At 35.5% G+C, this 13,027-nt stretch overlaps 1 protein-coding gene across 3 annotated transcripts in view; it reads left to right on the top strand.

The window, feature by feature from the left end:
- LOC150106416 (dysferlin-like) overlaps window positions 1-13,027 on the top strand; it is a 328,783-nt gene that overhangs the window by 137,279 nt on the left and 178,477 nt on the right. For all 3 annotated transcript variants that reach the window (XM_090393128.1, XM_090393127.1, XM_090393129.1), the window contains exons 33-34: window positions 1,627-1,776; window positions 12,252-12,350. In XM_090393128.1, the coding sequence (XP_090249254.1) occupies window positions 1,627-1,776; window positions 12,252-12,350 (249 nt within the window). The remainder of the gene's footprint in view (window positions 1-1,626; window positions 1,777-12,251; window positions 12,351-13,027) is intronic.

The following is a 13,027-nucleotide window of genomic DNA, read 5'->3' as shown; positions in this document are numbered from 1 at the left end:
GATGAGACTTGGATTCACATCAGAATCCAAATATAGTTAAAACAGTGGACAGAAGTCTGTTGTTCAGCACCAAAGAAGACAGTCAGTTCCACCAGCAGGAAAGGTCATGGCATCAGTGTTTTGGGATGCTAAAGGCATTTTGTTTATTAATTAACTTGAAAAGGGTAAAACAATAACTGGGGAATATTATTCCAATCTTTTAACCAGACTAGGTGAAAAAATTCTTGAGAAAAGACCCAGTTTGCAGAAGAAAAAAAAATCATCTTTCATCAGGACAATGTCCACAAAGGTGTTTTGGCAATAGGAAAATTAAGGGATCAACACTACAAATTGTTGGAACATCCACCCTATTCCCCAGATTTGGCTCCCTCTGACTTCTATCTCTTCCCAAAACTAAAACTCTTCCTCACTGGTCAGCGTTTTTCTTCGAATCAAGAGGTGATTGCAGCTGTAGAGGGGTATTTTGGAGATCTTACTGAGAACCGCTACAGGGATAGGATAACGGTGCTGGAGCATTGCTGGAATACATGTATTAGTCTTAACAGAGATTACATTGAAAAATAAAAATTATTTTGAAATTATAAATTCATTTTTTCGTTGTTAGGCCGAGAACTTTTCAGACCACCCTCATATTACATTGTTTTTTTTACGATTTGTTTTATTGGTTTTTTGTTGTTTTTATGCTTCTATAGATTACTGTTTTTTTTTTTTTTTGTGTGGGAAAGTTCTTTTTTAAATATATTCTTTGTCTTTGATTAATGGGAAGAAAAGGAACAGGGACATGCGATGGCAGATGAAAGGGTCATATATTATTGACACATTGGGAACTCTGTCTTGTCCATGCATGATCATGTCACTAGCTGTTAAGAATCCCTTTGATTCATCACTGTTTGGTTTGATCTGCTATACTACATAGTGGTCAAACTACTTCAGTCTGTACCTTCAAATAGAGGAATGGTTCTGGGTTCCTAGTGTTTGGCCTGCCTTTGAAAGGTGTTACCTGAACTGCATGTAAAAAAAGAATAAGGGAGACAGTGGATAGATGTTGCATTACCAATAGATGTGTGTGTGTGTGTGTGTGAGAGAGAGAGAGAGGAGGGGGGGTTGAGCTCTGAAACTGTAGGATACGTATTAAAGAAAACAGGACTTGTATACAAAGAATAGGTTGTATTTGAGTTGATATGGCATTAGGCATTTTGAGAGGTTCTTTGTGAGAATGCATAGTTCACTGCTTGAATCACAAACTGGAGTGATTGAGTGGAAGGTAGACAGTATTGCTGGAGGCTATAAACATGGAGACAAGCAGTTGGATAGTTCATAATAGATATTAGGAGTTTGGGATTCCAAGATCAAAATACACCTATTAAGTAAGGCAGCAAGGAGTAAATTTTTTGCATAAAGAATGATGATTGTGTAGAATGCATGCTAGATAGTGCCAAGAACAAACTGTGAATGAGTTTAGAATATGATATAATAATCACTGAGGCAACTTGGAGGGTCATGAATCTCTTGCTCTGGGAAAGCCCAGTGACAATGATGATTATTATGTATTCCATCTTTAAGATTTAATATTTATTATAATTTTGTTTTGATTTTAATTAATTGATATTTTTTTTTTTTATGAAGGGTGGTGATGACTTCTTGGGCAATGTTTTCATTAATCCTGTTGTTCAGTTAAATCCAACAATTTCCATACCACCTAGGCTCTCCTGGTATGTGCTACATATTGGAAATGCATGTGCAGGCGAACTTCTGGCATCATGTGAACTTTTTTTGGTAAGTTTCATTTATCTTTTAAAGAAAAAGGATGAAATATAAAGAATGAGTATTAATTGTCATGATGTAATTCTTTACCTTTCATCTTAAATCTGAAATTCTAAAACAGCCTCTTCAAAACTTAACATTATTATGTTTTAGAATCTGAAATTCTAAAACAGCCTCTGTAAAACTTAACATTCCTTAGCCTGTATCAGTTTATAAAATGCATGAGAAACTTTATGCTTTAATCAAGATAAGCAGTTTACTACTGAAGAATATTACAGAACTACTTTATATTGAAATCTCTGTGTATACAATATCCATCATTTATCAACAGAGTTTTGATTATGTATGTGGTTACATGTGCCATGTTAAATACTGTCAACAAAAATTCAATATATAAAAAAAAGCTGTGTTATTTAGTTTGCACAGGTGTAGTTCTTTATTCTCTACAATAAATGGCAGATCAGAGAATTCTAATAAAATATTAGGCAGTTTATAATTATACAGAGCTGTTGATTAATGGGTAGAGCTTTTGACTTTAAAAAAAAAAAAAAAAAAAAACCACATACTGAATATGGTATACTGTTGATAGCTTATATTTATTATTTATAATAAAAATATAGTAATGCTGTAACTTGTACTTGCTGGCCTCCATGTCTAAATGATTTCACCATAGGTTATTTGCACAAGAAAAATATTATTAAAGAGACATTACATATGAGAAAGACATTAATTCAGATCTCATGGGAGGAGTTTTCTAGGCTAACTCAGGTGGAGGTGATAGGATTAAAAAAAATGATAAAAATCCTATCAGGTATAGGTTACTCCAGGCTGAGCATTGTTCTAACAACCTCATCTCATAAAAAATCAACTAGTCACAGTAATCTTCACTAGATGGACTTAAATGGATATTGATCTAGGCCTTGGAATACTGGTTTACAAATAGGTTCATGGAATGTTAGAAGTTTATACAGAATTGGAGCATTTTGAGAAATCATACATGAATTAAATAGATATAAAATGAATTTAGTAGCAATACAAGAGACTCGATGGAGAGGAGAAGGAAATTTGAAGGAAAGAGAACCTTTTGCTATTTTATGGTGGAAACAACTCTGATAAACATGAATTATAACAAGTTTCATCATTAGGAAAAAATTTGTAGCCATGAAATGAAATTAATAAAACAATAATCAAGCTAAGAGTATAAGCAAAATGGTTCAAGATGACCTTTATTAATACGCATGCACCTTCAGAAGCTGCAGAAGAGTCAGATGAATTCTGTGAAAAACTGGAATTAATTCTTGAAAAAATTCAGCAGGAGGATACAATTTTATTAGATGATTTCAGTGCAAAAATTGGAAAAGAAGAAATTATAAAAAAATTATTGGAAACCAAAGCCTTCATGAAGAGACAAATATTAATGGAGAAAGAGTAATTAATTTGGCCTCATCCAGAAATTTAATAAGTAGCACTATGTTTATGAGGAAGAATATACACAAACATGGAAATCTTCTGATGGTCATACATGCAATTAAATAGACCATATCATAATAAGTAAAAGACATATATAAATTGTATTCAGAATATCTGGAGCTTCAGAGGAGCTGAGTGTTATAGTGATTATTTTTTAATTGGTGCCATACTTAAGATTAAAATAAATTATTTTTCAGCACATGCAAATCAACTGAGATACAACATTAACAAACTAGATATAACAGAAGAGAGAAGAAAATATGAGTGTGAATTATAAATATGAGTAGGAAGCCAAATGATTATTTTTTCCTCATATCATGACTGGTGACAATGTTAATTTCGTACACAATTAGTCAAAACAACAATCAATACAGCGACCATTCATAATCTCTGAAAGCAAAAAAAAATCAAATGGGAACTATCGGTCAAAAAAAAAAATGATGACCACTGTCTTCTGGGACCAGAAAGGGATCTTGCTTGTTGATTTTCTTCAAGCAACCACAGTTAATTTTTGTGTTCACTCTTTTCACCAAATTGTCTGTAACCACGCTTCACCGGCAACTTCACTCTTCATCATGAACATTGTTGTCATTGTTTATCTATAATTTTACAATTATAAATAGGAAAACCAATCAAAAGAAATAAGCAATGTGTGTACACTAAGATAAGACTTGGATGTTCTTATGATGTGAAGGAAAACCAGGCTTCTCTGTTATATGCTAATTGACAGTTCTCTGATACAAGGAGTTGGGGGATAAATGGGAAGAATATTGCTGATGTATTTCCAGTATTGAGTTTGGGGTCTGCCTCTTTTCCTTTTTCCATCTGTAGGGGCATAAATGACCAGAGCATCAAAAGGTGCAGAGGGTGGATGCCTGAGTTGATGGCCAAGCATTTTATTTGGTTTCTTTGAACAGTGCTGACTAGAGGATCTTGCTGGGTTTCATTTAATATAGTAGAGTTGGGAATGTGGTTTTGCCAGGAGTAATCCAGGATATTTCTTAGACAAGTAGTTCCACAGCTATTTGTACATTGTTGTACCTTTTCTTTAAACAAACAGCACCATTGCATAACCTTATTGTTACTCGTTACATTAGGCCCATAAACCTTACATAGTCATCTGTGACTTTCTGTAGCACTGTTGTGTTCTGCTAACAAAAATCGTATTACACAATGAACCTCACAACTGGTGGGATGGATTTTTTATCACAGCACTCGCTATAAATTATTTGTAGAAGACGACATATGATAAAGGAATGAAAGTAAAATAGTCAACAGGAGTCATTTTATGCTAACGTGCATGCACACCCCCCCCTCTCTGATATATTATTTGGCAATAAAGGGCCTTACTTTCCAGACATGCCTCATACCACCAAAAAGAAATAATGGAAACATTCCTACAATGGAATTGTCATTGATTCTGACAAAAGATATATGATATCAAGGCTCTCTTGCAGAAGTACAAACCAGTATGTATTTGCTTGCAGGAAACATACCTGAAGCTGAGTGATGATCTAATTCTCCATAATGTTATCATTATTTATAAAGACAGCACAGGGGATCACAGTGGGATAGTACCTGATCAAACATCAGAGGAAGAGTTGAGCATATGTTCAACAATAAACTCTCTCTTAAACATAAGTAGCAATGCTTTCTTCCATATGCCTACCTGAACATTCACTGCCATCAAATTAACTGTGTGCTCACACTCCTTTTTCTCACTGTTTAAGTGGGGAAACTGATGACAACCTATTTGGGAGCAATCACTTTCTCCTGATATCCACTTTTTGGATATGTATAATACTATGCATTATTTGAAGGACCACTGTCCATAAGGATACGTGCAATGCATTATGGAATACTAAGGCAATTGATGTGAAGTCATTAGCCTCTATATACAAGTAGCCCAGTCGTGAAGTGACTTCATGTGCAAACTTTGTTTGCTTACACTTGGATAAAGGATGAAACCAAGAATATAATTTCTTGGCATCTTTAATTTATAGTTTATCAAGTCATGCATTTTAAATAGTGTAAACAAATTGACATTCTTAGTGTCTTATTCATTTTGTGTAGCTATAAAATGGATACATTTACACAAAAAGAACACCTTCAAAAATGTGTACTCTTTCTTAGCACACATCCATGACTCAAACTCAAATTGCCAATGAGTGTGGTGTTGGTTTGGTAATGCAATTTTAGAGAGGTTTAGGGAGATGGGTACCTTTTTTCTCCTGACATAAAAGGAAAATGTGGATGAAAAAGGAAAAGTACATTTATTCAAGATTGTTTACTAATTAGGAAAAATCAAAATGAATCCAAGATTATCTGCTGTAGACTTGGCAGCTAGTGGGATTAATGTTTCTGACATAAGAGTCTGAAGATTGTTTGAAGCAGGGAGACTACCCAGAGACCAAAAAAAAACTGTTGACAATGGCTCTGAAGAAATAGAGGATCCAGTGGTCAAAAGGCACAAGATTGGACTGTTGATAAGTGGAAGAAGGTCATATTCTCAGATGAAAGCTATTTCTTTGTCCAAGAAGTCCACCCACCTTCAACAAACTCTTAAAGACATAGCTAAAAAGATGTTCTTGGATTGTTTTACACATGACTGTCCAGGATCACTTGTGCCTGTTGACAGTATGATGAAAAGTGACCAATACATAAGAATATTGGAGAAAAGAGTGGATAGTTTCACTTCGGAAAAAGTGAAAGAGTTCCTCAAAAATCACAACATCCAATTGCTTCAGTGGCCAGGTACTCTCACCATGTTAATCCAATAGAAAATTTGTGGCCATAGTGAAAAAGACTTAGAAAATTTAATTGTGATACAAAGGATAACTTAATACAATCCATTATAAAAGTATGGTTTAGAGATGTGGAAATAAGAAAAATGTCTTCTATGTTGGTCCAGTCCAAGCCTAAGTGAATTAATGAACTTATTAGGAAAGAGAAGCACATATAGATTATTAGGTAAGGTTGGGGTTCAATTTTTGTACTTATTTTCTAAATTCAAATTTTTCTTTAAAATGCGAGTGTTTGGATTTATTTGTTTGCTACTGTATCTTTTCATTTGTTTTTCAACACTGATTTTATGCTGTCTTACTTATTTATTAAGTAGTATATTTTTAAGAAAAGTTCGATTTATGATTATTGTTATTTTTACTTCTATGTTTAGTTTTCAGACCCATATATAAGCTGCTTGTTTTTTACATGTATTTTGGCACAGCATGACCATAGCTGCCCTTGTGCTTAAATCCCAAAACAATCTTTATTACCTTTTTTCTATAAATAAGAATTACACTTTACTCACTCTAACATACTTATAGGATTATAGAAGCAGTTTGTTCAGGAAAGTTAGTGAATCTTTCTTGCAAATAGCATTGCCTTAGGGTATTTGGTGGAAACTCGATGGTGGTTTGTTATAATGGGGTTTGCTATAGTAAGAGGAGACTTTACCATTGCAACTTTCTGTTGAATATCTTCTGTTGACAGGACACCACATGATAAGCTCATATCGAAGTTACAGTACATGGGGGTTTAGATGTGAAATTAGTGAACTGGAATCAGGATTGGCTGTCTGATAGGTATCAGACAGTTGTGTATGGGGGTGGGAATATCAAAGAGACAGGCTACAAGTGAGGTCACACAGGGCTCAGTGCTGGGACCTGTATTGTTTATCCTTTATATCAATGACATTGTCAGTGGATTGCAAGGGGATATTCAGTTGTTTGCAGATTATGTGAAGCTGGGAAAGGGTATTAGTAATAGTGCAGATATGGTAGCCCTGCAAGAGAATTTGAATAAACCAGACAAATGGGAAAATGAATGGATGATATCAGTTTAATGCATCAAAATGTAAAGTATTGAAGTTTGAAATACATTGATGGGAAGCTGCATACTCCATTGGAGGAACTGCACTGGAGAAAGTAGGGGGGAGAAAGGGATCTTGGGATGATGATTGATAGAAACCTGAAATTCAGGAAGGTGGGGAAAATAACCCAGAGGATTGTTGCAATACTGAGAGGGATGTTGACCTGCAGAATAAGAGTTCTCATTCCATTGTATAAAGTACTGATCAGACCACACTTGAGCTACTGTTCTCAAATTGGGTCCCCAGGATTTGAAGGAGATAAATTAGCCATGGAAATTAACCATAGGCAGATAACAAAGATAGGGTCAGGACTGTACAATGTTAGTTATCAAGATAGGCTGAGAATGTGGTTGGTGGAAGAAGCTGTGATATGATTGAGACTTTTAAACTGTTAAGAGGTAGTTACAAGGTTGGCACAGAGGAGTTCTTTCATTTGGTGGAATGGGAGAAGCAGCTAGCACAAGGGGTCATCCCTGGAAGTTATGACCAAGAGGATGAGGAGTGGTTTTTTGTGTTGAGGGTGGTTGAACTGTGGGCTGCATTGCCTGATAGTGGTGAGAGTGCAAATGGTCAGTGAGTTAAAGGAGTGGTATGATATATTTTGTGTTTTCTAGGATGGGCTTCCTACAATGTGTCTTTTCATATCGTGGGAGGCCCACAATGTTATAATAATAATATTATTATAATAATATCATTTATTCGAAAATAAGTCTCTAAATCATTCTTCCATGTTTATATAATTCTGAGCGTAAGGTATATTCTTTTGGTGACTTTCATTTTGTTTCTTTCAAACTAATTGCTAATTCTTCCATTGTTTTAACTGTATAATTTTCATGATCTGCTTGCCAAATGTTCCCTTTTAATTATCAGACCAGAATTCTAAATAAAAATTGTCTTTGATGTTTCAATAGCCTACCTATGAAAGGTTATTTGCAATAATTATAGTACATTTTGTGCTGTGGGTGGGCTAAGGCTTTTTTTTTCTGTTTTTATTAATTTTATATATTTTGTATTTTTAATTAATTTTTTACATGATCCTGGAAACCCTGTTCTAGAGATTCAAACATGGAATCAAGCCTTTATCAAGCCACTTCAGGCCTCCAATAAGCAGGGTGGTGGTCTCATACCATGCAGTGAAATTCATCTCCCACCTAAGTTATAGTCCAAGTCTCACAGTCATATAGGAATATGCTCCAGACAAATGTTTATATAAATTTTTTCCACATGGCTTTACTTATCTTACTTGTAATAAATGATCTTTCTCTTTAATATTTCTTTTGCCATTTTTTTTGTATTTCCAACTTAAATCTTCCATCTTTTTCAATAGTTCCTCCAAGATATATAAATAATCTTACTTGTTAACTATCTTACCTTTAATCCACTAGCTGCATTTATCTTAAGCCCATAATCAGATAAAACATCATCCATCTTAGATAATCTTTTTTTAAATCCTGTTCATTCTCAGCTAATACAACTATATCATCAGCAAATGATATATGTATCTACATTCCACCTACAGTTATCCTCCTAATTCTTTCTTTTATTTCATTTCATTTCATTCTCTTATGTACAAGTTGAAAAGGTAAGCGTGCACAACCCTGTCTTACACCTTTCTTTACTTCTGCAGTTGCTTCATTTTCCTGTATTTGTATCTTTCTTTTCTGACTAGTGTTTCTTCATTATTGTTCTTTCTCTCCAGGCGATTCCAATTTCTTCCATTATTTGAAAATACCTGTTCCATTGTATATTATCCAGTGCCTTTTCCAGATCTAAAGAAATATGTAGCTTTATTTCACTTCTTTGGTCTATTATTGCTCTTAAGGCTAGTTTGTTTCTCTAGTTCCTTTTACCATTCTGGAATCCAAACTGATCTTCATCTAAATAACATTGAATTTTTGATTTTATATTATGCTTCACTATATTAGTATAATCTTTGAGGTATGATGAGAAAATTTAATGTTCAATAATTTTTATAGTCTGTTACATGTTATGTTTCTTTCATTCAAAGTTGAAGCACTTGTAACTCTGACCTAAAGGAACAAGGGAATCTAGCTGAATAGTGAGAGAGAGAGAGAAAGAGAGGTCAACAAATATGTGGAATAACAAAAAAATGATCTTGGTATTCTCTCTCTCTGTCTCTCTGTGTGTGTGTGAGAGATCAAATTTTAGGAGCTTCACAATTCAGTTCATTATGATAGAAATACATTGCACTGGAACTCTTCTTGGAAATCAATCTGGATAGGAATAAATGTTAAAAACAAATGTATGTTAAAAAAAAAAACTATAATCTTTCACAAAAAAAATGGCTTAGTTAAAACGTTACTAAACAGACCTTATAATATTTCAGCTTCAGACATTTCATTCTGAGAAACAATTTCAAGAACACTAACTCAAAATGGCTTTAATCCACAAGTCATCCAGAAAATCATATTGCAGTTTGTTCCTATCCAGATTGATTTCCAAGAAGAGTTCCAGTGCAATGTATTTCTATCATACTGAACTGAATTGTGAATATCCTAAAATTTGGTAACACACAGAGAGAGCGAGAGAGAGCATACCAAGATCATGTTTTTGTTATTCCACACATTTGCATATCAATAATGTTCAAAATTTCACTTATGAGCACTTTGAACATTTGACATGCAAATGATATGTGAACTTATGATATGGGAACTTATGTGGAATTATAAGGCAGGTGATTATAATAGTCTTAGACGTCAACTTCATGAAGTTTCATGGAGGGAGGAATTGGAAGGCCGGGATATCACCAGTGCGTGGGAAATTGTGAAAGAATATTTGTTATCAGCAATGGTAAGTTGTATACCACGAGTGAAGAAGAGGGCGCAATTTGGAGTAAAGTGGATGACAAACAATATTAAACAGGAATTGCATGCGAAAAAGAGGCTATGGAAAAGATATAAGGAGACAGGTGAAGAGATGCATGAGGAATATAAGACACAGGCCAGAAGAGTGACTCGTGTGGTAAGGAAAGCGAAACTGGAATATGAGAGGAGATTGGCCCTAAGATCCAAAGAAAATCCTAGGGAATTTTTTAGCTATGTGGCCAGTAGGAGGAGAAATGACTGTGGAAGAATGATATTGTGGGATAAAAATGGGAATAGAGTGACTGATGCAGAGGACATAGTGGAATTGTTCAATGAACACTTTATTGGAGTATTTCATCCTAGAGGAGTCAGTTTTAATGCTAGAGGGATAGGACTGGTACGAGGTCTGGAGGTACAGGAGGAGAGTGTGTTTCAGATACTGAGTACTCTGGATGTCAGTAAAGCTGTGGGACTGGATGGTATTTCGCCACGAGTTTTGAGAGAATGTGCTAGGGAATTGACAATACCTTTAACGTGGCTTTTCAGTGAAAGTCTGGCTTTGGCAAAGGTGCCCAGGGAGTGGAGGGAGGGTAAGATAGTGCCATTTCATAGGGGTGGTGGCAGACTGGAAGTGTCTAATTATAGGCCAGTCTGTGTGTCATCAGTAGTTGTTAAGATCTTGGAGAAAGTAGTGAGGGACCGTGTACAGCATTGGGCAGATGAGGGTAATGTTATCTGTGAGAATCAACATGGATTTGTGGAAGGACGCTCTTGTTTTAGCAATATGCTAGCCTTTTATAATAAAGTTACAAGAGCATTAGATGAGGGAAAGGCATATACTGCAATTTTCTTAGACTTGGCGAAGGCATTTGACAGGGTGCCACATGATAAGCTGATATTTAAGTTGCAGCACATGGGTCTGGATGTCAGATTGGGCAACTGGATTCAGGATTGGCTGTCTGATAGGTATCAGAGAGTTGTGTATGGTGGAGCAGTTTCCAGGAGGCAGAGGGGTACAAGTGGGGTCCCACAGGGCTCAGTACTGGGACCTATATTGTTTAACCTTTATATCAATGATATAGCCAGTGGATTGCAGGGGGATATTCAGTTGTTTGCGGATGATGCGAAGCTTGGAAGGACTATTAGTAATAGTGCAGATGTGGTAGCCCTGCAAGAGGATTTAAATAAGCTAGATGGGCAAATGAATGGGGGTGTCAGTTTAATGCAGCAAAATGTAAGGTCTTGAGGTTTGGGAAACATCGATGGGATGCTGCATACTCTATGGGAGGAGTTATACTGGAGGAAGTAGGGGAGACGAGATCTGGGGTTGATGATTGATAGAAACCTGAAGTTTAGGGGACATATTGCAAAGGTGGTGAAGGTAACACAGAGGATTGCTGCTATTATGAGAAGGACACTGACCTGCAGAGAAAAGAGGGTTATCATTCCGTTGTATAAGTCTCTGATCAGACCACACTTGGACTATTGTTCTCAGATTTGGTCCCCAGGATTTGAAGGGGATAAATTAACTGTGGAAAGGATACAAAGACGGATGACAAAGATGGTTTCAGGACTGTACAAGGATAGTTATGAGGATCGGCTGAGAGAATGTGGACTGCAGAGTTTGGTGGATAGAAGGAGGAGAGGTGATATGATTGAGACTTTTAAACTGTTGAGAGGTGGTTACAGGGTTGACACTGGGGAGTTCTTTCGCTTGGTTGATCAGTGGGAAGGAGTGATGACAAGAGGCCATCCCTGGAAGTTACGAAAGGAAACTGTGAGCAAGAGGGTAAGGAGTGGTTTCTTTGTGTGGAGGGTGGTTGAGCCGTGGAATGCATTGCCTGATGGAGTGGTGGGAGCGAGAACGGTCAGTGGGTTTAAGGAGTGGTATGATGAACTTTGTGTTTCTCAGGGGGGGACCTCCCCTCGATGAGTCTTGACAGACTTTGTCTTAGAAAGGACCTCCCTCGATGAGTCTTTTGACTCCTTGGAGGCCTGAATAATAATAATAATAATAATAATAATAATAATAATATTCTCAAAGAACAGGAGTGAGAGAAGTGGGACTGCTTCATACATAAGTTAGTCACTTGAAATGTATCAAATTTTTAACATCCCATTAAGTTTATTAAAGTTGTTATCCCTTATTAATGAGATGTCTTTAACAGAAGCTTTTTTCAAAAAAAATTAAACAAATTCCAAATTTTCTTTAAAACTTTGCTTTCCAAAATGAAACTAGTATTTGCATTAGTTTTAGATCAAAGTAAGTAATTCTGCATATTTTGAACTTTATAAATGAGATTTCCCTTTGTCTGTGCTAGGCTGAGGACCTGGAATTACCTTTTGTTCCACCAAAACGTGGAGATGTGTACATTGTTCCTCCAGCTATTAGACCAAGGCTTCAGCTGATGGCGGTTGAGGTGAGTTTTGGTCTCATTTAATTTTTTTTTTTTTTTTTTTAATATTACTTAGTTTCAACTCACTTGGCTTTCTTTCATGGAGGATAGGGAGACTTGTCTCTCTTGGAGTCAGTTTACTTTTGATAAATATTATTCAAGAAAGACAAATTTATAATTTATTTAGAAATCATACCTGTTAATGAAATGCCTGATTCTGACTGAAATAAATGCTTATGAACTGTTTTGATTTATGTGTAATCTTCTCTCAATTATCTAATTCGTTTTTATTGGAAATCAGTTTGCTGGTTGGTTAACTAAGTGTACAGTTAAATGAATATATTGTTACATTGTGCTTTGATTAGTCAGATGGCATGCTTATCCATTCAAGGATTAGTTAACTTAGGGTTTAGTTTTTTGGTCAGATAATTGAGAGATCTGTGTATAGTTAATGTACAGTATACTCCATGAGAGAAAATATTTGTATATACAGGGTGTTCGGGATAAATTTGACATATTTATAATTAATTATATTTTTCCGTAAGTTACATGTATTAACACACACTTCTCTTCATTTAAAAGTTTGGACCCTTCTTCATTCACATACAAGATGTCAGAAAGGATGGATAGCTGGAACCCACCTGAATCATGGAAGAGAATAACTTGTATCATGATGATTCGTGCCCGCCATCAAAATAAGG

This window comes from Typopeltis vanoorti, chromosome 5 (genome assembly GCF_054136105.1).
Source record: "Typopeltis vanoorti isolate ZY-2024b chromosome 5, IOZ_Tvanoo_1.0, whole genome shotgun sequence".
NCBI classification, from domain to species: domain Eukaryota; kingdom Metazoa; phylum Arthropoda; class Arachnida; order Uropygi; family Thelyphonidae; genus Typopeltis; species Typopeltis vanoorti.
The sequence above is the reverse complement of the archived record's forward strand: the minus strand, read 5'-3'. Positions and strand labels throughout refer to the sequence as shown.